The 24,223-nt window shown below is 37.2% G+C and overlaps 2 protein-coding genes across 3 annotated transcripts; both read right to left on the minus strand.

Moving 5' to 3' along the window:
* Positions 1 to 15: 15 nt before the first annotated feature.
* On the minus strand, positions 16 to 13,598 carry mbd1b (methyl-CpG binding domain protein 1b). Of its 2 annotated transcripts, XM_027165430.2 has the most exons (16): positions 12,724 to 13,598; positions 12,463 to 12,594; positions 12,240 to 12,369; positions 10,992 to 11,335; positions 10,446 to 10,528; positions 10,225 to 10,256; positions 9,997 to 10,140; positions 9,836 to 9,886; positions 9,617 to 9,655; positions 9,248 to 9,277; positions 9,110 to 9,157; positions 7,910 to 8,071; positions 7,589 to 7,771; positions 1,177 to 1,332; positions 824 to 890; positions 624 to 660 (listed from the first exon to the last, which is right to left on the minus strand). In XM_027165430.2, the coding sequence occupies exons 1-15, from the start codon at positions 13,008 to 13,010 to the stop codon at positions 825 to 827; spliced, it is 1,887 nt and encodes a 628-aa protein (XP_027021231.1). In that variant the 5' UTR covers positions 13,011 to 13,598; the 3' UTR covers positions 624 to 660; position 824. The 2 variants fall into 2 exon arrangements, with proteins under 2 accessions (XP_027021230.1, XP_027021231.1); XM_027165429.2 differs by lacking the exon at positions 824 to 890 and having other exon boundaries at positions 16 to 660.
* A 558-nt stretch (positions 13,599 to 14,156) lies between these two features.
* Positions 14,157 to 23,034, minus strand: cxxc1b (CXXC finger protein 1b). The gene is made up of 14 exons (XM_027165437.2): positions 22,929 to 23,034; positions 21,949 to 22,080; positions 21,768 to 21,868; positions 17,495 to 17,622; positions 17,176 to 17,331; positions 16,646 to 16,786; positions 16,434 to 16,541; positions 16,159 to 16,337; positions 15,847 to 16,054; positions 15,654 to 15,764; positions 15,469 to 15,518; positions 15,272 to 15,368; positions 14,647 to 14,799; positions 14,157 to 14,517 (listed from the first exon to the last, which is right to left on the minus strand). Exons 2-14 carry the CDS (start codon positions 22,044 to 22,046, stop codon positions 14,371 to 14,373), a joined length of 1,677 nt encoding a protein of 558 aa, XP_027021238.1. The 5' UTR covers positions 22,047 to 22,080; positions 22,929 to 23,034; the 3' UTR covers positions 14,157 to 14,370.
* Between the last annotated feature and the right edge of the window lie 1,189 nt (positions 23,035 to 24,223).

Below are 24,223 nucleotides of genomic sequence, written 5' to 3' on the forward strand. Positions count from 1 at the left end.
TAGCATGATTCATTCTCACTAGGCAAACTGACAATTCTTTAATAAACAACATGGGAAAATCAAGTCATTCAGTCATTCAACGGTTTTTGAATATCATTGCTCCAGCTTTATATCCTTATGCTACTTTGACACTGATCTGTGTTGATAGAAATGAGCTTAAATGTCCTATAGTCCACCAGTAATGCATGATCAGTGTTTCTGTTGTGCATTCTTACACCTGGCACAGCTCTGGTTCTCAGGCACCACGAGGAACTCACAGGTGGCTGCCCGGACCTGCACAATAGGCTCAGGGCCAAAGGGAGGCTCACTCTTAAAGCCTCGGCACACAGAGTAACGCTCTAGGTCTTCCAGCAGGGTGGTAACCTGTGCCACTGAGGTGAGTCGGGCTGGGTGAGCATGATACAACCAGTGTGTAGGCAACAGAGGTTGTCCCTGAACACTGATGTGGTAACGAAAGCTTGGCTCAATCTGCACCATTGTGTCCGTCATGGCTGATAGTTTGGAGCATTGAAGTAACTGCAGGCGTGGGCCCTCAGCCAGTACGGCACACCATAGCACAGGCAGTGGAGCATCACGCAGAGATGTCAAGAGCTCCAGCAGCTCTAGGTCCAGACCATCATCTGCAGCACTGTCGCCACCCAGGCTAAAGATTTGTGTGATCTGCAAAAAATAAATAAATAAAACAAATTGTTACTAGACACACAAATACAAGGGTGAGTCAAATTAATTTTCATTTCAGTATAAAATTACACAACCCATGTGTTTATATCCGTGTGTGCATAGCTTTGTAATTTTTAAATTTATAATCCCATTAAGAGCTCACTTTAAGCTCCTTTGAGAATACAGTCCAGAAATCCTAACCAGTGTCTTTCTTCTGAAAAAGCCCCAGTCTACAAATACAAAGATCACATATTTGCTGCAGTGTTTGTTTGATTTCCAGGTCTGTTGTTTGTTTGCTTACAGGAGGTAAAATCAAAAACTAAAAAATGTAATTAATTAATATCATCAATATATTTTTTAAATCAAAATCTGGTTGTCTTCCAATTAGATAAACCTTGAGAGTGGAATAGTTTTTAACATAAGACATTGATTCTAAAATATTCTAATTTATTTGTGAAAAACCTGTTTGCACTGGTCATCCAAGATGGAAATATGCCTTGTGGGTTTTGTGCTCACCGTTGGCTCTATTTCATCCTCATCTGGCTCCTCTGCATTTTTTCTAGAGTTTGGGGGGCATTTCCACTTCTTGTCACTGACTCTAGTCCACTCATCACAGAACAGATTCAAAAGATGATCCTCAGAAAGTGCCTGGCTTTCCTCAGGATCCACATCCTATAGAAATAAACATGATGAAATTGATTGTTGTAAAGCAATAGGCCAATAACACTGTGCAAAAGAGATAACAGCTATTATCCAAACTTAAAAAGCTCCCTAGGTACAAACCCCCATGTCCAGTTATAAACATGAGGGTCCCAGAAAGCAATCCAAAATACCTTATAGGCAAATTCACAAAGTTGGACTGCCATATTCAAGCTAGGGCCTTTCATGGCTGGGAGCCATGGAAGAAAACTGTCTATGCTTTCTGGGTGGGAGGGATGGCTCACCTCTTTCAATCACAGAGACGATAGCTAATCATAGGCATCTGTGAGTTCATCTATTCAAATAAGTGCAGATAGTCTTATTGTGTAACTTATTGTGTTTTGCATCTCTGTGACATTTTAATAGCACATTAACCTTAACTCTACCCAAGATGGTAGAGTTGATTTAATATGAGCGAACCAGCTGGTGAGTGGAAACTGACCAGCTAGGGAGGGGAAAAAAATCCCAGTGGGACTGGAAAATGCTGTTCAACCCGTAACATCAGTTATGACACAGTTCATTAGGCCAGAGAGCAAGGATTTCATTGAGTGATATTAAGGAGGACTTGATCAGGCAGTAGGATAATGCACAAGGCCAAATGCACATGCTTGAGCCAGAACAATAAAAAGACACCCAAAAGTGAAGTAGAACTGAAGCCCTCTGATGAAGGCACTCGTATAATCCTCTAATAAACAATATCCCGAAAGACTTTAAGTTTATATTTACGAATATATCAATACTGGTTCACCAAGTAACAAACTAAGAATACCATCTGTCTAAAAACTCTGATGGGAGGTAATATAGCACGAAACGTACAAAGACAATAAGGGTTTTTAGTTTTAAGTGCTGGATTAAGTGCCTCAGGAAGAGGTTAGTCTTTAAACAGCCAGTGACTTAGCTGTTCGGACATTGAGTGGAAGTTCATTGCTACACCTTGTATCATGAGAGATTTTAGGACCGGTCACATGCTACAAGAGTGTGGTTCGATATGGAGTGTGTTGGCTTTATAGAGAAGCATCACTGTTAAATCTGATGTGGACAGCTATCAGTAGCCAGTAGAGGGAGCATAGAAATGGGGCAGTATGGGACAAATTAGGAAGATTCAAACAAGTTGCCACAAGTGCATTATGAATCAGTTGCAGAGGCTGAATGGCAATCAGAGTTAGACCTGCAAGGAGAGAGTGGCCCGTGTGGACAGAAATGAACAAATCATTCTAACATTGAGAATTAAGTAATCGATCAGATTAATAATGAGAGTTTCATTGTGTTGGGGTACCATGTCTAAGATTCTGTGTAGTGTCTGAAGAGAAGATGAGTAAGTCCTGGGAGGTGGTATGTAAATGGTATATTCACTAGCACATTGGACACTGTTGACACTGTCGATCAGATTAAAGAAAGAGACAAAACACCTGCACCGTGGTATAATTCATACTCACGCCCTCAAGAGAGAAACCCGTAACCTCGAGCAAAAGTAGAGAAAAACTAAATTAGAGGTTTTTAGAATTGAGTATAAGGACAGTATGTCCAGCTATAGACAGGCTCTAAAAGCTGCCATGGCTGAGCACCTGAGCAAACTCATAGAAAATAACCAGAACACCCCAGGTTTTTATTTAACACAGTGGCTAGATTAACAAAAATCCAGAAATCTGAACACACTAATCCATCACAGTTCAGTAGTGAGGATTTTATGAGAGTCTTCACTGATAAAATCGAAAGTATCAGGAATAAAATAGGTGACGCTCAACATATGAGAGCAACTAGTGACCCAGTCTCACTTAAGGCTCTAGACACACAACTACAGTGCTTTTCAAGTACAGGACAAGAAGAGTTACATAAACTTATTACCACAGCTAAATCAACAACTTGTTCACTAGACCCCATTCCAACTAAATTACTGAAAGAAGTGTTACATAAAGCTGGTGAGCCTCTTCTTAATATCATTAACTTCTCGTTATCTTTAGGTTACGTCCCTAAGTCTTTCAAGTTGGCAGTTATTAGGCCACTCATTAAGAAACCTAATTTAGATCCAAATGAATTATCAAATTACAGTTACCTATTTCACATCTTCTGTTTATGTCTAAAATAATAGAAAAGGTTGTGTCTGTTCAACTGAGCTCCTTCTTACAGGAGAGCAATATCTTTGAAGAGTTTCAGTCAGGTTTCAGGCCTCATCATAGCACAGAAACTGCACTTGTGAAAGTCACAAACGACTTGTTCTTAGCTTCGGACCAAGACTGTATGTCACTATTAGTTCTACTTGACCTTAGTGCTGCATTTGATACTATAGATCACATCATTCTTCTAGATCGCTTACAAAATTACACAGGTATTCATGGACAGGCTTTACGTTGGTTTAGATCCTACCTGTCTGATCGATACAGTTTTGTAGAATTAAATGGTGAATCCTCCAGTTTATTGCCAGTTAATTATGGGGTCCCTCAAGGATCAGTCCTTGGACCCCTGCTCTTCTCGATATACATGCTTCCATTAGGGAACATCATTAGAAGACATGGGATTAGTTTCCACTGCTATGCGGATGATATAAAGTTATATATCTCATCAAAACCAGATGAAATAGCTAAAGTGTCCAAATTAACTCAATGCCTTAGAGAGATAAAAGACTGGATGAGCTGCAACTTTCTGTTGTTAAACTCTGATAAGACAGAAATACTACTTATAGGTCCAAAAACCAGTGCACAGAAACTCTCACAACTCCCATTTAGAGGGATGTACTGTTACTAGTAGCTCGACAGTGAAAGACCTGGGTGTTATACTAGACAGCAACCTGTCTTTTGAAAATCATATCGCCCATACCACAAAAACAGCCTTTTTCACCTTAGAAATACTGCCAAGCTGAGAAACATCCTGTCTGTCTCTGATGCTGAGAAGCTAGTTCATGCATCCGTGACCTTTATTAAAAAAAAAAAAAAAAAAGAAAAAAAAAAAGTGGGCAAGTCGTGGCCTAATGGTTAGAGAGTCTGACTCGTAATCCTAAGGTTGTGGGTTCGAGTCTCGGGCCGGTCACGACTGAGGTGCCCAAGGCACCGAACCCCCCAACTGCTCCCCGGGTGCCGAAGCATAAATGGCTGCCCACTGTGCCGGGTGTGTGTTCATGGTGTGTGTGTTCACTGCTGTGTGTTTGCACTTTGGATGGGTCAAATGCAGAAAACGAATTCTGAGTACGGGTCACCGTACTTAGCCGTATGTCACGTCACTTTTAGACTGGACAACTGTAATGCGCTACTAGGTGGTTGTCCTGCATCTTTAATTAATAGGCTACAGTTAGTCCAAAATGCAGCTGCCAGAGTTCTCACTAGGACAAGAAAATATGATCATATAACCCCAATTTTATCATCTCTACACTGACTATCTGTTAAGTTTAGAATTGATTACAAACTGCTGCTACTTACATACAAGGCTCTTAATGATTTAGCTCCCATGTATCTAACTAGTCTTCTAACATGTTACAGACCTTCACGCTCTCTGAGATCACAAAACTCAGGACTTCTGGTAGTTCCCAGAATATTTAAGTCTACTAAAGGTGGTAGAGAAATAGTCTTTGGAATAGTCTTCCTGATAGTGTTCAGGGCTCAGACACACTTTCCCAGTTTAAATGTAGATTAAAAACTCATCTCTTTAGTCAGACGTACACATAACACATCCCATAATATTGTGCACTATTATATCAGACTTGCAAATATTATGAACAGCAGATATGTTAATCCCTCTCCACTGCTTCTCTCTTTCTACCCATCCCGAGGCATCCAGAAATTGTACCAGTCTTTCGTGCGATGAAGATTTTGGACCACTGAGATGAGGCCGACCCAGAAAATCCTGAGGCCTCTAGAGATCTACTATCTCCAGTTAGACTCTGCTATACTAAAATGATGTGAACTCCATGTGATCTTTTGCATCTATACACATCTGTTTGACTGTATATTTATAATCACACCCTCCAGTGTTACCCACATGAGGATGGGTTCCCCTTTGTGTCTGGTTCCTCTCAAGTTTTCTTCCTTTACCATCTAAGGGAGTTTTTCCTTGCCACTGCTGCCTGAGTCACCTCAGACTTGCTCATTGGGGATAAATACATACACATTGTGAACTAAATCTATCTAATATTAATCTTGAATTTTGTATTCTATTAATCTTTATATTATTCTTTATAATAACCTTTTGTTCTATGTTTATGTTCTGTAAAGCTGCTTTGAGACAATGTCAATTGTAAAAAGTGCTATACAAATAAACTCGAATTGAACCCAGAAGTAATATATAAGCTCATGTAAGGCCATGACTTCACCAAACCATTGAGTATAGAGAGAGAATATAGAGTACAGAGTACTGGGCCTTGTAGGAGACCAGTGAAGAATCTGCATGGAGCAGAAATGTATCCCATCTGTCACCTGATATGATGGGTTAGAAAAATGTAAAAGTAGAATATAAGGGGAACGGTGAGCGTGTAATGTAGAAATTTCAGGGAGACGTGAATGTTGCAGATTTTTTTCAGTCCTCTGATCATAAAAGGTGGCAGTCTCAGAAGTTAGGGAGAATTAACAGGGGGAGCCAGGGGATTAAGCAGTGAAGAAAAGATGTAAGCTTGTAAAGAGCTTACAAAGATTTTGTGCAAAGGTTTCCAATTTTTCACAGCATTAAAGTAAGTCACTTCAGAAGAGGATTTTGACAGGAGAGTGTAGTGAGAAGCAAAAACTGTGTCGAGTTATGATTTCATCCTCTTTCTCTCTGCTTTTCTTAATTTTCTCTGATTGCTGTATAACACACAAGACCAACTTTGTAGGGAAAGTGAGGAGAGAAAAGTGGTAGGAATAGGGAGGATGGTAGGGAGGAAAAGGAGGCAGGGTCTGGAAGGAATGACTAGATGCAAGAAGTTACAGAGGATGGAGATATAAAGTGGAGGTTCTGAATAGTTGGCGAGAAATGTTGATGGTAGATGGATTGAGGCAAGATAGTGAAGGTGAAGGAAACCATCTGATGACCCGAAATATGGAGTGAGGAGCCATTGATAGTTGTAGCTGGAGAGAGGTGGATGATGACCAGTTCCAGGACATGGTAGATTCTACATGGTGTATATAAATATATACACACTCACACGTGTATATATACGCATATATACCCCTGCTGGTACACATATATACACACACATATGATTAAATATATAATCAATACATTGCACTGTAAGACAAGTTAAAAAAATTGTTTCTATTTATGTCTCTGCCAGAACACACAAGCACAACATGCTTCTGAATGTTTTAAATGCAAGAATGAAATACATGTGTGCAGCACACAACCCGTTCGGTATCATAATACAGTATTAAAAACACATTTAAATTGAGGTAATTTCAAAAAGATCCTTTCTGAGAAGAAGAAAAAAAATTAGAGGAATTGATCTTTTTGTTTTTTTAAACACTACCAATCCACTTTCATAGCAGCACTTACACATTCATCAGTAAATCATGCAACAGCAATGCAGTCAGAACAAAATCATGCAGATACATATCAAGAGCTACAGTTATTATTTGACTAAGTATGCTTTACTGAATCCACAGAGAACAGTTTCATGACCAAATAATTGCAAGACCTCTAACTTTGGTGTTAATGCAGGTGGCTTTGTAGAGCATTTTAGAGCAGAGAAAAAAAGCCATAATTATTCATAATAATTGTAACAATAATCCTTACAATAAGGCTTCAGTGCTGTAACTAGGGGTTATCCGAAACCTGAGATCTTCTCTACACCTTAAAACATGTCAGCACAATAATATAAGAAATTCATACAAGTATGTTGCTCTGGATATGATTTTCAGCCAAATGCCTAAATTTAATGGAAGCAAAACAAAGCAGGTGCAAGTTTCTATTGGCCCTTCTAAGGACAGCAAAATAAACTAAAAATGAGCACAAACTATGAGCTGAATTCATAGTTCTATGCAAGTCTCCAAGCAGATAATCAATGTATTTTTGTTAATAGAGGACTTTCTCCTTTTCTAGTAAACAGCTACAATTTTGTTTATGAATGAGAGCACACGAATTGTCACACACAGATTTATATCAGCATAGTTTTTCTTTTACAATAAGTGTGCATGAAAGACAGGTGTAATTCTTTTGAGACTAGAGAAAATGTTGGTCATTACTCATTGGGATTAGACAGCAGAGATGCGTAGAATGATGCAGCAAATTACAAGAAACCCACCCTGCTCAGTGGACTCCCCTGACATACCTGTCCATTGTAAAGTGTGATGCGATGCTTGTCTTTCTTCACATAGCGCACACCAACAACAGAACTTTTTGCTATTCTTTCCTTCTCGCATTCATTGTCAGAGAACTCAAAGTCCCACTTTTCTGTGTCCCGTTTCAGGATTTTATGGCTGTAACCATAATGCGGTCTTGATGTGGTCCAACCCTGAGGAACATGAATTGTAGAATCAGCGAGAAATAAGCGCATCACTGAAAGTCAAACTTCTAGGTAGAAAAAAACGCAATAATGAAACATGTAAAGCAAAATTTTCATCATTGCAATAACATGTTAAAAAAAACTTACCTTAGCTTCTCGTTGACACTGACGTTGTCGGCACTTCTGTCTTTTTTTATTGCTTCCACCAAATTTGGGTTTGTCTATACAGTAATCACAGGTTCCGCAGTCTGCTTTTGCCACACAACCTTTACATCGTCCACAGGAGCGCTGAAATTTCCTCAGCAATCCCTATAGAAGACACATACACAGATGCAATGTCCTAAGACCTTTAAAATCCTATTCCAGAATAAGAAATATAGGACTTTTTTTTAAATGGCAAAATTCGACACTGAACTTTTTGCAGGAATATTATTTACCACTATTATTTTATACTTCACTTAGGCAATGACCATTGGTCATACAAAAAGAATTTGCTGAATGTACATAACTTGAATGCAAAAGTTTGCTTTTGAATATAATATAGACTGGCAGCCATTCAATTTCTGATCATTTGAACATTGTTGAGAATTTGATAACATGCTTATAAGGCTGAGTTCCAAGCCATGTATCTATTTAAATTACATTTTATATAGCTATAATCTATGTGCATAATTACATTAACTGTATTTTTTTTTAAAGAAAAAGAAAAAAGAAATTATTTTATACTACATAGCTTGTGAAATTAAATTAAACATGAAGTGTTTTGAGCACTTCATTAATCAAACATGAAGTGTTTTAAGCAAGTGTGCATAAGCAGAATAGCCTCTCTCTGCTTTACACTGATGTATTGAGTTTATAAACTGTACAACAGTGTAGCACGTCCAAATATATATATATATTGTCCATTGCACAGTGTCCTTTAACACATATCAAAATAGTGATAGGGAAGATGGAGGAATTCTAACCTGAAGTACTTAAATTCAATAAAATTATAAAAAAAAAAAATTAGGCCCTTATCAGTCAGGCTTAGTAGCAGGATTAATAGGTTTTCAAGGTTTTAAAATGTACAATAAAATATCTCACATGGTTCTGTTTTAGTTCTTATGTAACAGGGCTTCCTTCCTTAAGGCATTAAATGGAAATCATGCTGTGCTCTCTTCAACATTCTGACTTGACAATGGGCAAATATCTTTCAAATATCTATCAAATATCTCTCCACCATCTTTCAACAATATTATTCTCATCCTGACTACCACGGATAACCAGTTTGTCTGATGTGGATGCCCAAGTAAGTTTGAAAGAATAGCACACATTTTACAGACTGATATTTCCCTGCATAAATCTTACCTCATTGTCGTTTTCATAAAATGATGACTGATCATCTGAGTCACTGTACTGTGGAATAAAATTTGATTATAGAACAAGTATAGATATATTTAATTCATATAAAATCAGAGGGAAAAATTGTAATAATGGCAATATCACCTGTGATTCTGTAAAGTCTGGCAGTGATGGCTGAAAAGAATTGTAAAAGACAATTCTGTAGTATTCTTCATATTATAATATAAAAAGTGTATTTGTAGGTCTAACTACGTCGCAGAAGCCAGTTTCAAATTTCTAACTGTAGCATCATTTGTTCTAGCAATCATTATCAGCTTGGGAAACATGTTTTTAAAACGCGTGTTAGCAATTCAAATACCATATTTTGGGGCGAAACTATTAGACTTGCATAACTAAGCATCAAGTCTGTATACAAATCTGTTACAAATATATAATTAAAAAAGTCAACACATTATATTATATATATAGGCTTTTAAAGAAAATCACTCATAGGTGCAAGAAAGTTTTGCTTACCTTGGACGCCATGTTAATAGTTTCTAATTTTTCTGACCCCTGCAGTAAACAAAATCATTTAAGTTTCACAAACTATTTTTTTAATATTCGAAAATCAACAATTCAGCAATTATCAGTTAATTTATATGTAAGTTATTACTAAAAAAAAAACAGTTTTCATTTGAAAACAAAAACATAAAGCCATGATTTTAATAGTACTATCAGAATAGGCATACATACATGGACTACTGAACCACACTGTGCCTTTGGAAGTGCATACTCTGTTCTCCTCTGAAGAAAGAAAAAAAAAACAGAATTGAAGGTGAAAGAGAAGACCAACAAATTACAAGATAAAATAAAATGATCAGATCTTCCAGCATTCTTTCAGCAATCCTCATCACCTTGAGGGATGGACACAAGCACTTCCGCTTACGGCACCTAATAGGTTTTCGGTACCGAGGGTTTAGTTTTCCATTCTTGCAGCTTGCACAAACCCCACAGTCCTCAGTGAGCTGACATGCTCGACAAAAGCCACAGGGAAGCCACTGAAAACAGATTCAAAGTTTACATCTGCTTAATAAAAAAAATACTGCTGACAATTTTTAGGCTAAAGATTTAACATTACTTACTTTTCTAAATGTAATTTTCCGGTTATCTTTAGCTAAACAAAGGGAGTGGGAGACAAACATAATGCATCCTAAATGTTAAAAATGCATCCTAAACAAGGACAAAGGCAAGAGTCACAACTTTTCATAATAACCAATTACTTATAAACGATAAAAAAAATGTTGTCATGTAAGTAACTACATGTTGCACTTTTAGAATGACTAACAAACATTTTGTTACTTACAGGCATTACATGCTTTGCTGCATTTTTCACACATAGTCTGTCCCTCTACACCTGTAAACCAGTTCCAACATCTTACACAGGTGCTGAGAGAAAAGAATGCATAAAGAAAATGTTTCTTTTTCTCTCAATATTCCCAATTTAATAACACAAATCACATAATATGCTAGAAGTGTAAACCTCAGGCTTCCACATAATACAATATGACTATGTTGATATGGTAACAACTTGAAATTTGACTGTACCACTGAAATGACTTATCACACAATTTGATTTAGTACCCTTGAATCTGTATGTGGAAAAAAAATTCTGAAACTAAGGTAGGTCTACCCTTAACTTGCAAATGATGACATGGACAATTACTATTTTAAAAGACCTAGGGGTAAATCAACTTGCTTAAAATGTTTGCTATTTTGTCATAATCAATTTATGATTGATGCTTCAATACATTTTAATCATTGACTTTAGTAGTAGTAGTCCGATTGTTATTTGTCTTAATTACACCAATCAGCAAAATAAATTCATGAATTTGATCTGGAGAAAGCATACCCAACACTGAGGTTAGATGGAATATTGGCAGGTCCATTCTCCAAGTTAGCAGGCACTTTTATAGTCTGTGAAGAAAAGCCTTCATTAGAAGGCACATTTTGCTGTGTGGAGGCTGCTGGTTTGATTAGAAGAGCCTGATTTAGGTTCTCATTAGATGTGCCAAGAACACTGGGAACATCGTTCTGACTAGAGGAAGGACTCAGGCTCTGCTGTGCAACATGACTGAGGCTATATGGAGGGCCTGGGCTGTAGGTCCTGTCACATGCCTCTGCCGCATCATTGTGAAAACTGGATTCTGAGGAGAAACCACAGTCAGCTGGGGAAGACTGGTCCATCTTCCTCTTCTACATGGTAAATATGAAAAGATTAGCAATTAGTATTATTTTCTAATTAAAATCCAAGCATCAATACATTTTTTACTACTTTAATATAATAGCAATGATCGAATTCAATCAATACATTATTCAAGTGTTATATTAATCCCAAATTCTTCTTGTGTTTAATTTATTTGATACAGATTATTACAAAAAGTATCCAAGAGATTTACTGTGCTAACGTGCTAACAGTCTAAAATGTTATTTGGAGAAAAGTTAAATTGAATTAATAAATTAATATGTGCTATTTTAGTGTTTTCACTATTCTGTTGCACTTCAGAAGTGAAGCTCAACAATTTAAACAGATAACATTTTCCTGTCCATTTAATGCTGCTAAACTAAGGTTATGTAGCAGGTTCACTTGTGTACTTTTCTAGACCGTACTTGAGTACTTACACCAACTGGTTATCCTAATATAGTTACTATAAAAATGAAGATTGAATCAATGAATGATTCAATGATTGATTCAATGAATCAATCTATAGCATTCTTGGTCCCTGATAAGATGCCAAAGCATTTATGTAAGTTGCTCTGGATAAAGGCATCAGCAAAAGATTCTGAACATAATAACAATAAGCAATTTAAACTCAACAGTATGTTCCATATGTAAGCAGAACATACTAATTATTTACAAAGGAAAACCATTCATATCCAGTTTCATTTAAGAGACCCATTGTTGTTAACAATATGAATTACGTTTTTATATAAATAAATAACTGTACATTACTTTTCCATCATTTTGAAATAGTTGACAGGGGTAATTTACCATGTTGAATGTTAGCAAACTATCTTTAAGATACATTTTAGTTTATTGCTTGCTTCCATATTTTTGGTCTGTTTTATATTGTAACATCTTTTTAGATTGTTTCCTTACCTTTGTTGCTTTTTTTGAATGTTCACCATCGAGAAAAATCCCTGTTTTGAAGTCAAAGTTGGTAAGGTCCACAGTATTTCCAATGTATTTGAGTAGTTCGATCTTACTTCTCACTCTTTCACCTTTAGGACTTCAAAGGGCCATTACCGGTTAACAATAAAACAGACTTAGAAATGTAAACAGTAAAGAACTGGCATATAAAATAAGCCTAAATCAAATATACCTTAAGTAGTAAATATCTCTCTGTCCCACACTCAATCCAGAACGGCGAAGAACCACTTTGCGTTTCCAGCCCTCTCCAAGCACAGGACAATCCTCCCAGCCATCAGCATGTCGCCACTTCCTTTTCCTTTTCCTTAAAAACATGATCCTATACATTTATTTGCCATAAGCTGAACATCTGATCCAACAACACTTCCTCTACATCTTGTGTTTTTCTGTATTGATCCTAAGCTAATGTATCTTAAACACAATAAGAACATACCTCACAGCACCTCCTCCTCTTCCTCCTCTGTAGTTTCTCTCACTTTCAGCTATACTGCCACTTCTTTCACTCTCTCCAGCTAGACTTTCCATCTCAGCATCCCTGCTCCCATCTATATCCCAGCTCTGACGGTCATCCTCGTCCTCCCAGTCCTCCTCCAGAGGCTCAAACCAGTCCACAGGAGGATCATCCAGACTTTTTACAGGCTCACTCCTACTTCCGGCTTGTCCATCATCTCTGTTCTCTGAGCTGCTGAACTGCGTGTCTTTCTCTCCCACTTTCTCCATCACTGAAAAGTAGTCTCTATGCCACAAAAGCCAGCCTCGACAAGAACAACTAAACCTTCATAATATTTCGCTTCTCTCACCAGATATCTAAATAACAACCTCTACAGGTTTAATAACGTGAACTTAATAACGTTAGCTTTAGCTAGAACACAGTTTGGTTGTGAGACCGAACTGCATTCTGTTCCTCTGCTCATGAGATCTAAAGTAAACGGTTAAAGAAGGCTGGCTAACTACCGTGGTCTACACAAACAACTTCATCGCTTCGTTTACCGTCTGTTCAGTTAAACAACTTAGCAAAACACTTTAATTAACACTATTTACAACCCCAGTGTAAGCGATCTTACCTAATTGTTTACCTGCTCACAGGTTATTAGCCTTGTTTTAGCATATGAGCATTTTAGCTAACCAACTGTTCGAATTAGGCTGGAGACTTAATTTATAAAGTTATCGGACACGATAAGATGTTAAAATTACAGACTTAACACTAAATCACGATACGAAATGTAACTGCATTTAGAAAAGCTGATTCCATTATATTGCAGTCCATATGTATTTCACCAACACATCCGGTAATAATTCAAAAAGACCGGAAGCGGAAATGGGATTTGTTTATTTAAAAAGAATAAAATAAATAAATAGATAGATAGATAAATAAATAAATAAAAATCTGACAGGTTTCTTTAATACTCTCGTGAGCTGCGTATGTTTTCATTTCGAATATTCACACACGGGGCAATACAAAAAAATAAAATTAAAATAAAATTAAATAAACATACCAGTATAGTAGTATGAGTCACGTCTGAGTGATTTGACTGATGGCTATATGTATTTTTTTTGTTTGTTTAAATTGCAAAATTGATATCCTCTACAGTGTCTGAAAAGGTAATAGCCATTTCCCTCACATTACAGGATTGTCATGAATATCAAAGTCTTAAAAAGCAAAGAAAAAATTTAATAGCCAATTAAATTCATCATAATGTTAATAAACTACAAAACTACAATTACTGTCAAATCACTAAACCGTTTCGATTTCAACATTTTCATCTGTTTAATGCGGTTAAGTTGGTCCTTGATGCAGTCTTTACAAACACAAAACTGGACAATTATTCAAAAGCGGTAACCTTAAAATTTAAAGCACACCGTTTCTCAAAGTGACAATTTATTTTTGGTCTGACTTTGCCGTGATATAGCCACACATTGCATCATAAATAAAATTAAGCATAGGAAAAAAACTTGTAGAAAAATGTTCTTTTTTTTTTTTTTTTTTTTTTTTTAAAAGTTCACATCCACCACATAAAAAAAAAAAAAAAAACAACATTAATTACACAAGGGTAAAGATGACGTGTTGCTCGGCATATCACTATCTGTCTTTGTTGCTGCGTAAATCGGTGGTCAGTGGATCATGCTGAATGGTTTGGTGCAACATGAGGGCCAGCAGACCTGCTCTGTTAGTCATCGCTGTTCTTACATTACGTTCCTGTTCAAACAGCTCATCTAATTTGTACCACTATTAAAAAAAAAAGGAGAGAGAGAGAGAGAAATACAATGAGGAGAAATTCTACTATTTTGAAAGCAATATGCATGTGTTTTAACGCATGGAGAGGAGTATAATCATGTAGGCTTAATGTTGACCCACCACTCGCACACGCTCAAGATCTACTTCTGCTCGTCTGAGCTTCTCCCAGCAGTAATGCCTGTTGCATTTGCGCTTAGACATTCTGCAGTACTCTCCTGTTGGCTCAAAAACATTGCGCACTAGAGGACATCCACACACTTCATCCACTGGCACCTGCAAGAAAAACAAAAAACAGGAAACTGATGCACGGCTTAGTCATTTAGACACTCATGATAAAATCCTGTGAAAACTATAATGTTATAGCGGATACCCAGATGGGTGGGAGGGAAATGGGGAGAGAAGCTGGTGTTCACTAGACAATAAAATGTTCAATATGCTTGTAAATATCCATAATGTTTGGTTATGTATAAACTTGTTTATAAAACACAAGGTTGCATTATATGCAAGAAACTGAATGTGTATGCTCACATTTCTAATTCTGAAGCCCAACTGCACATGAAATAGAAAAAATCAATCTTGCTTTTTTTCTTTTTGCAATGTGAGGCATATTAGGGTGTGAGAGTAATGCATTAAAGCACAGTGTTATTCCTAATGGTTATAATCCCTCCCTCTGATCAGACACAGATACAAAGACTGTCAGACAGACGTACACAACTAATCTTAGATTATTGGACTAGGACTTCACCTTGGGGTCTCTGGAATGTTCTGGACATAAAACCTGAAGCCTCTTGCAGTAGGTTTTACTCTGAGGGTTATACACATCACAAAAGAGTCTTGTTGCCCTGGTAACAAGATAGACAGAATAGTTGCAAGTACTCAAGACATATCGGTTAGATTTATTTCTTTAAATAAAATTGTTTATGCTTAAATAATCTCTCTTACCCTTCTATTCGTGTTGGGAAAATAGAACCAAAGGATGTCTGGCTTTCATACTGCCGAAGTGAAACAAAAATGTTGTAAAACATCTTGCATACTTTTAACATTTGAGTAACTCATGAGACTCCCAACATATGGAGAGCTGCAGAAATTGAAGGCAGAGGTAAAAAAAAACTTCTCTCTCTACTCACTTTAGCATAGCACCTCTCCATGTGTCTCATTGCCACCTTAGGGTTAATGGGGTGACTGCAAGATACACAAAATATCTGGAGGTCCGTGTCCTCACTCTCTGTTTCATTCACCTGCAGGGGGACACAATACAAACAACATTTGTAATGCTTTCTTAAGCAAAGAAATGCTTGTCCAGGGCAACCAAGTTCCTACCTCCTCATCCTGCTGAACCACTTGCTGCTTGGCTTTAGCAATGATTCCCTCCAGGTCATGAAAGCGGCGCTCCATTTCAGCAAGGCGCATGCGAGCAGCCTGTTGCTCCTTACGAATTTGCTCCAATTGCTTTCTGCCCAGCTCCTCAGCAATGCACGGACTCTGCTGCCACTGCTGGATACGCTGTGGAAGAATCTCATAGATCCGACTGCCAAACCAAGAAGCACACATACCAGCACATTTTATATTTATATAGAGGGTACATTTAGAGATGATAAAGGTGACTAAAATTGTAACACAAAAATCACCCACTTGGCTGCTAGCTTCATGCCACAGTCCTCTGAGCAGTATTTGGAGTTGGGACGAGCCACTTCATTACAGCTAGGTCCCAAGCACTGGTGCAAGTCACCAGTGTAACGGCCATCACTTCTGTCACAGTGCCTTGTACGGTCTTTATGCTTCTGTTTTTGCTTGTGCCTGCGAGATTCTTTCTGGAAATGACCACCAGAGCAAAGCAATGAAGACCGTGACCAAGACTGAAGTAGTAACGCGTACATGTTTGGTATCACAACAAATGATTGTTGTACCTTTTTGTCAAATTTCTTCTCACGACGCTTAACGTGCTTGACTTTTATAGCTTTCTTGCAATGGGCAGGGCTGTAAACTGGACCTTCTTCATCCTCACTGCCCCACAGCTACACCAGTATACAAAAGCAAGTTACATTATGCACCACCATATTATTTTAAAAAGATGCGTTGATTTGAAAAATGCTTTAAAGGATTTTTGCCACAGTATTACCATATTCTGGTCCTTGTATCGCGAGTACAGCTCCATCTCTTCATCATTATAATCGTCTGAGTATCGCCTGACTCGCCTGTGCATCCTATTTTCTGTCCTATCGTGCATGGAAAACTCCTCATCTCGAACACGCAGCATTTTCTTAAGAGATCACAGTTAAAGAGACACACTATTTAGGACGTACAAGTAAAAACACCATAACTGATGTGATGAACCACTTTACAGAGTGCCCCTGTGTCTTTGGAATGTCATGAAGCTCACATTACCTATAGTCAGGGTACAAATAAAAGAAAAATCTTGAATAAATTAATGAATTAACATAATGGCCGATGCTTCTACACAGGTCTGCTACATTATACACTTAAGCTATTATCTTCCTTCCATGCTGAGAGGTGTATAAATAATTTGAGCACAACAGGGAAAGTACAAGGTGGAATTCCGTCGACAAGAGAGCAAAAGATCTGGGTGGCCACTCTGTCAGGTACATGATGTGTTTCACAAATTAAAACAGCAACGTTTTATGCAATTACCCTTGCACGAACTACACACTGCCGTAGACGACATTTTTGCCGGATTTTGTTCGGACCCCCAAATTTTTTCATGTCCTTGCAGAAGTCACACTGCGCACAGTCCTCAGTACGTCTGCATGGTTCACACTCACCACACATGCGAGCAGAACGTTTCACCTGCAACAAAATACTTGTCTCTATTATTTATATAATTATAAACAAACGTGGTATTTATCATGCATATTTATTTTAAAGACGTATGAAACTTTACCAAGAAAAAAAAACAGGTGACAAGAACAAAAATTGCGGAGAACAAAGGGTAAAAGCTGTGAACACTTACTTTAGATCCACGGCGCTTATCCAGTTTGAAATCTAGAGCACTGGACCGTTTGTCAATTCTCTCTGGTTCCATCTCTTTCTCACGTGATTTTTTGGACCGGTATTTTAATTCAAGTGAGGGATCCATTTCTGTCAGATAAAGAACATACTCATTTTGATTGCAGTTCCATTAACCCATGATAATCCCCAGATGCTATGTGATTATTACAAAGATTCATGTGACACAGGATTTGTAATAAAGTCGTCCCTCATTCTCTAGGACCTTCTTACTAAGCTGGTTGTGACTGACAAAAGGACCCTAGTTCCTTTCTACAACATACAAAAGTAGCCTTTGATTTCACCTTTTCAAAAGGCTTAAGTAATGAGAATCATCTGTATAATCTGAATCAGCAGCTGGCACAATATCATGAAAACCAACTGGTGAATGTGCCTGCCACATTCAGTGCAGAGGGAGAGGTACAATTAACCTTTAGAAGTGCAGAAATAGCATAGTGGCCTACAAATAGAGTTCCCACACTAGCATCTGTCTAATGCCCAAAAGAAGGCTTTAAAGAGGTCAACACTAGTGGTGTGATTGAGAAGTAAGAAAACAGTGTGGATTTTATAGGTAATTGGAGTAATTATGAGGGCAAGGCCTGTTTGGGCATCTCATTCAGGAAGATACAGCATGTAATCCCAAAAAAAAAAAAGGCGTAGTAAATGTGTGACAATCTGAAGCCAAGGCCAGGAGCAGACCAGCAGGCTAAACTGACTGCTAGCTGCAATGAATAATCACCCATGGTTATATCAAAGAAAAGGAGCTAGGAATAAGAGACTGAGATATAATATTGAGACTGGACTAAGGTCCAGGTGCTGGACTATTGATCAGAAGATTGTGAGTTCAAATCCCTGGTCCACCAAGCTGCCACTGCTGGGCCCCTGAGCAAGGCCCTTAACCCCCAAATTGTGCAGTTGGATAAAAAGAGATTAAATGTAAGTCACTCTGCATGGTGTAAATGTAAAACATAGTATTCGCAACATGATTACCATAAAGTGGTGCTATAAAGATTTGTGAACCCTTTAGAATTTTCTATATTTTTGCATAAATATGACCCCAAACATTAGATTTTCATACACACCCTAAAATTAGACAAAGTAAACCAAATCAAACAAATGAGTAAATAATATTATAGATTTTTAAAGGCCACTTATTTCTTGAGAAAAATGATACAGTATTATATGTCTGTGAGTGGCAAAAATATGTGCACATTTGCTTTCAGTATCTGGTGTGATTCAGTGTCAGTCGATCAGTTCTGCACAACAGCTTGGAGAAATTTTAGCCAATTCCTCACTACAGAAGAGTTTCAACTATGAGACATTATCGGGTTTCCTCACATGAACTGCTTGCATTGGGTTCTTTCACAACATTTCTATTGGATGAAGGTAAGGACTTTTTGACTTGGCAATTCCAAAACATTAACTTTGTTTCTCTTGAAACATTCTCTTTGCAACTCGGACATGCACACAAAGATGGACTCAACTAGATGGTGGAAACATTAAACATTACCAGTAGCCAAGGTAAGAGAGGCCTTTAGCTGCTTAGAAGTTACCCTGGGTTCTGTTGTGACCTCACAGACGATTACACTTCTTGATTTTGAAGGAATCTTTGTTGCCCAACCATTCCTGGTCTTACATGTCTGCCATTTATACACAGTTTGTCTGACTGCATTAGATTTGTGCTAGTTTCTGTGATTTGTGAAGTCCAAACCCTTTAGAGATGGTTTTGTATCCTTTACCAGCCTGATGAGAAACAACCCTTTTTTTGTGGTCCACAGAAATCTCATTTGTTCATGCCATGATAAACATTTACATACACAAGTGTTATGAAGGTCAGACTTTGATAGAAACTTTTCCTCCCATTGATTTGATGATGCTTTGGGTCATATTCATGTAAATGTTTAAAATTCTAAAAGGTTCACAAACTTTTAAGCACCAATGTAAAAACTAGTTAACATTGGCAGGACTAAAATATTATCTTTCTTATCTAAAGCACATGTTGTTAATGAAACTATTACTGATCAGGATTTTAATGTAATATGTTTGACAGAACAACGAAGCAAACCAAATGAGTATGTAGCATTAAATGAAGCAGGTTTGCCCAGATATAGTCATACAGATCTGGGCAAATGTTTTAGGCAAGTGTGAAAACATGCTGTAAAGAACTGTAAAGTAAGAATGTGTTTAAAAATAGAAGTTTTAGTAGTTTATTTTTATCACTTATCTGACTGGAACGGAAATGAACAGAAGAAAACAGTTTTGAAGGAACTCGGCAGGCAGGTTGTTCAAAACGTCTTAGAGAACTAACCACAGATCTTCTGTGGAAGTTGGCTGCCTCTCCTCCCTCTTCAGAGCCAGTGACAAGATGGCCTTAAGACCAAGAGCCAAACTGTCCTGAGCCTCAGAGAGGCAATGCGGAAACACACAGAGTCCACAGCCACTTCTGTGACAGCAGTGACACCAGGTGCATGTGGAAGGGCATCAAAGTGACCACTAACTACAAGACAACTTCAACTGCCTGTGACAGTGACGCCTCTCTTCCAGATGCACTTAACGGCGTCTATGCCCGGTTAAAGGTGCAGAACAACGTAACAGCAAAGAGGACAACCCCTCCTCGCAAAGAATCCATCAGCAAGAAAGCCCAGCAGCTTCTGTACTTTTTACAAAAAGCTCCCATTCTGACCACGTTTTATGGAGAAACTATTAAGAGCATCCTGAGCAGCTGCATCACTGTCTACTTTTTTTTATGTAGCACCATGGTCCTGGAAAAACGTCGTTTCATTTCACTAAGCACTGCATCAGCTATATATGGTTGAACTGACAATAAAAGCTTCTTGACTTGACATGAAACTGTCTTCTACAACCTCACCTTGGTAGCAGAGTTTGGCTGTTCCCAAGTCTCCTACACAGCTGTTTCTGTTTTAGTTCATTACTGTGTTTCAACCTACATATGAAATTGATCATTAGCACCTGCTTCTTATAACTGGTTATGAATGGTTACTGATCCTACAAAATTTCTAACTTTAATTGTAAGAACTGACACCGGTTTGAAACCACAGGGTAGTCACACAAAATATTAATTTGCTTTACACTTTTATACTTTTGCTCACTTTGCATTTTGTAAATTGGTTGAAAAAATAAACAATTAATATCTAGATATTTCTTAAAGCATTCTTACGTTACAGCATTTCTTCAAACCTGCCTAAACTAAACTATGGAGGAGGTGTTGCAGTAATTTATGACAGTTATGTAGACGTCACACAAAAACCTATACATAAACTCAACATGTTTGAAGTTCTTTACACTAAAAATACGTGTAGCCACAAAAAAAGTTTATAATTTTTGTTTGTTTTTTTATAATTAGTAATTAAAAAATATATATATATTTACAGACCTCCAGGCCATACTTTGAATTCCTCTGAGAATTTCATTCAAAATCTCGACAAAGCATTAATTGTTGGAGATTTTAATTCATCTTGCTAATACAGAAGAGACACAGAACAGCAGTTGTGTTCAACCTAGATTTGGTATGGGTTAGTCAGAAGGTAATAGGACACACATAATGGAGGTCTCGGTTTAATATTCAAATTAAATACAGAAAACAGTCACATCTCCACCGTCTAAAGCGATTTCTGACCATTATATTGTCTCATTTAAAATGTGTCTTAGACATGATATATGCACTTTGCCATGTTACAATGTTTAACGTACATTTATGTCTGCTACTGCAGAGAGGTTTGTCAATAGTCTCCATTAGTCATCATTCATGATATATTACATATCTGATCAACATTTATAATGTTTCACTTCAAGAGTCTGATTTCATTTCACTAATTTCTTCCTCAATATCATCAACTTGCATACTAGGTCCCTTACCTATATTTTTCTTTAAATGGATAAAAAATAATCATTTCTCTCTGGACCTGCCTAATCCATCCTGATGCAATATGTCTGGTTGGAGTCTCATCACGTGATGGTGATGGACTGCTGAGGATGGACCGTGTGAACTACCTGAAAATATATGGGACTGCTATGGATAGAACCACTTAGAGACCATGGCACCAACTTTGAACTGCTGTTGTTTTGGGCGGTTTTGCATTCGAGTATCCGTCACTGAACATCACGAATTTAGAAATGACACTGATTTAGTTGCTCAAAAGCTCCAGGTTACACAACTCCACTTAACTATATACAGTCGTACAAAGGACATTATTTACAAAAGAGGATGGACTACTTACCCTGACACTGCTGGCAATACCACTCTCTGATACCCTTGGCCATTTTCTCGGTCACGTTGATGCAATGTCCATGGAACCACTCATTACAGTTATCACAGCCACTGTGGACACAAGACTGAGTAAACCAGTGCAAAAGACACAAGCTGAAAACTGCACCAAGGTAACAACCCACTGATCTCACATCATGAAACAGTTGATGTCTGGTTTCCGACAGATGCAGTACAGAGGTGCCTTCCCTTCTTCTACACTGCTGTTGTCCATAGCCAGCACTTGGTCCATATCTGAAACTTCACTATCCTTAGGAATGATAAACCTAGCAAAAATAATAAAGGCAAAAATCTTAAGTTTATTAATGAAACAGAACATTACAAAAGGCACAAAACATTATAATTCGTTTCTTTCTCGTCCAAAGACGTTTATACTCGGACCTGAAAAATAAAGAAACATTGCCTGAGGACTGACAGGCTAAAAACGTCCATCATAAAGCTTTATCAAACAGCCCAGCAGACATTCATTAGGGACAATGTGTTTAAATGTTTCTAAAAACAAGAAGAAGAAGAAGAACAATAATAATACAAATAATAATAATAATAATAATAATAACAATAAAAACAACATTAAACAATAAAAATAATAATAATAATAAAAATAATAGTAATAATAATAATAATAATAACAATGCTAATAATAATAATAATAATAATAATAATAATAATAATAATAATAATAATAATAATAAGCCACCAAACATGAAGCAGTCCTGCTGAGAGGAACCCAGGAAAGAACAAATGTCACTCAGCCTTAAGGTTTCTGATCAATAAGAATTTGCAGCTGCGAAAATATTTATTTTATCCACATTATTTACATCCTGCTCATTTTATCCTGCTGTTTTTATATGAGCTACAATTTGCGAGCTAGCAAACAATCAGTGACGAGTCAGTTATCAGTTCCAGTCAGTTACGAACACGAGCCAAAGTTACTTCTATTTTTTAACATTTCTATTTAATTCTATTTATTCTATTTGTGTCCTATCTGTTGTTCTCACCAACGGCGCTGATTAGCTGAGACTTTACACATACACACACACTCAAAACTCTTTAGCAAACAATGGTCTTCTTCAAAATGTTCTAATATTAGTGTGTATTAAAATTAAACACCTACCCAGCGTTTAAACAATCTTCTTCTTCTTCTTCTTCTTCTTCTTCTTCTTCTTCTTCTTCTTCTTCTTCTTCTTCTTCTTCCTCCTCCTCCTCTTCTTCTTCTTCTTTTTCCTCCTCCTCTTCTTCTTCTTCTTCTTCTTCTTCTTCCTCTTATGTATTCTGCTTCTGCTTCTGCTTCTTCTTGTTCTTCTAATTGAAATGATAATGTAACTAAACGGATTATTACTGCCACCTAGAGGAAATTCCCATTACACCTTACTGAAATCCCCCACGTGTTAAAAGAAAAAAACGTTTAGATCGTATTAATATTTATTGGTTATGTATCATAAGGTATTTATTTGACATTTGTCAAAACTGACTTTGAAGCCATAATAATGACATTTTTAAGTGGGGTTCTGTTGTATATTTTCATTATACCCTTAACCTAAATGATATGTTTAAATCAATACTTATTTTTGCACAAATGGTCAATTTAATTTCACTAACAAGTCTTAAAAAGTTATTACATTTTACATGAACATATGTTAATACTCAGTAAAATGGGCTTCATGTTAATAAGTTAGTCGGAGTACCATTTTTATACAGTTCTTACAACTAATAACACTGAGTAATCTTATAAATTTCACAGTCTACCTTTAAACTTCATAAAAATAAAACAAAAAAATAACATAAAATGTATTATATGTGTGTCTAATAATTACTTGTGATGATTTTATAACCTAATGGAAAAATCTAGCCCTAAGCATATGCCATTTTTTTTATTTGGGGGGGAGATTTGACTAGCAACCAAAATTGGACAGGAACGGAAACATGGAAGAAACCCCTGAAGCACAAGGAGAACATGCAAACTCTGTGTGACTTGAACCCTCAATGGCAGAGGTGCTAAGGCAAACATGCTAAAACACTGTCTCCATGTCCAATGACTACAATAATAACAAAATTATAATTACAATAATACAACAGTATCTACAACTATCTGCAGAAAATGGTGCCAGACAAAGGGCAGGAAGATAGTGAAGGTCCTCAGCCATCCCAACAATGGACACTTTTCTCTGTTGCAATCAGGAAGGCACTTCCACTCCATGAAGGCAAACACAGAGAAAGAGGTTTTTCCACAGGCCATTCGGGCCCTCAACCAGGAGAACACCTAGAGCCTGGACCTTTTCTGAACTTATATCATAACACCCACTACCTCAGTCAGACTTTTGCACAATTGCAATACATGCCTATTTTTGCAGTTACAATATATGACATTCTGTTTTTTATGTTCCTTCCATTCATACCACATCACTGTAC

The sequence above is a fragment of the Tachysurus fulvidraco genome, chromosome 2 (genome assembly GCF_022655615.1).
Source record: "Tachysurus fulvidraco isolate hzauxx_2018 chromosome 2, HZAU_PFXX_2.0, whole genome shotgun sequence".
In the NCBI taxonomy this organism is placed as follows: domain Eukaryota; kingdom Metazoa; phylum Chordata; class Actinopteri; order Siluriformes; family Bagridae; genus Tachysurus; species Tachysurus fulvidraco.

Bases quoted from the DNA above. Each gene is read 5' to 3' on its own strand.
- mbd1b (XM_027165429.2), bottom strand. From the start codon at position 13,010: ATGGAGAAAGTGGGAGAGAAAGACACGCAGTTCAGCAGCTCAGAGAAC. The intron at 9,656-9,835 runs GTATGTATGCCT...TGTTTACTGCAG, and splicing joins AGTGTGGTTCAGTAGTCCAT to GGGTCAGAAAAATTAGAAAC. The intron at 661-1,176 runs GTGAGCACAAAA...TATTTTTTGCAG, and splicing joins AGGATGAAATAGAGCCAACG to ATCACACAAATCTTTAGCCT.
- cxxc1b (XM_027165437.2), bottom strand. From the start codon at position 22,046: ATGGACCAAGTGCTGGCTATGGACAACAGCAGTGTAGAAGAAGGGAAG. The intron at 16,787-17,175 runs GTAATTGCATAA...TGATCTCTTAAG, and splicing joins AGTGTGTAGTTCGTGCAAGG to AAAATGCTGCGTGTTCGAGA. The intron at 14,518-14,646 runs GTGGGTCAACAT...TTTTTTTAATAG, and splicing joins ATCTTGAGCGTGTGCGAGTG to TGGTACAAATTAGATGAGCT.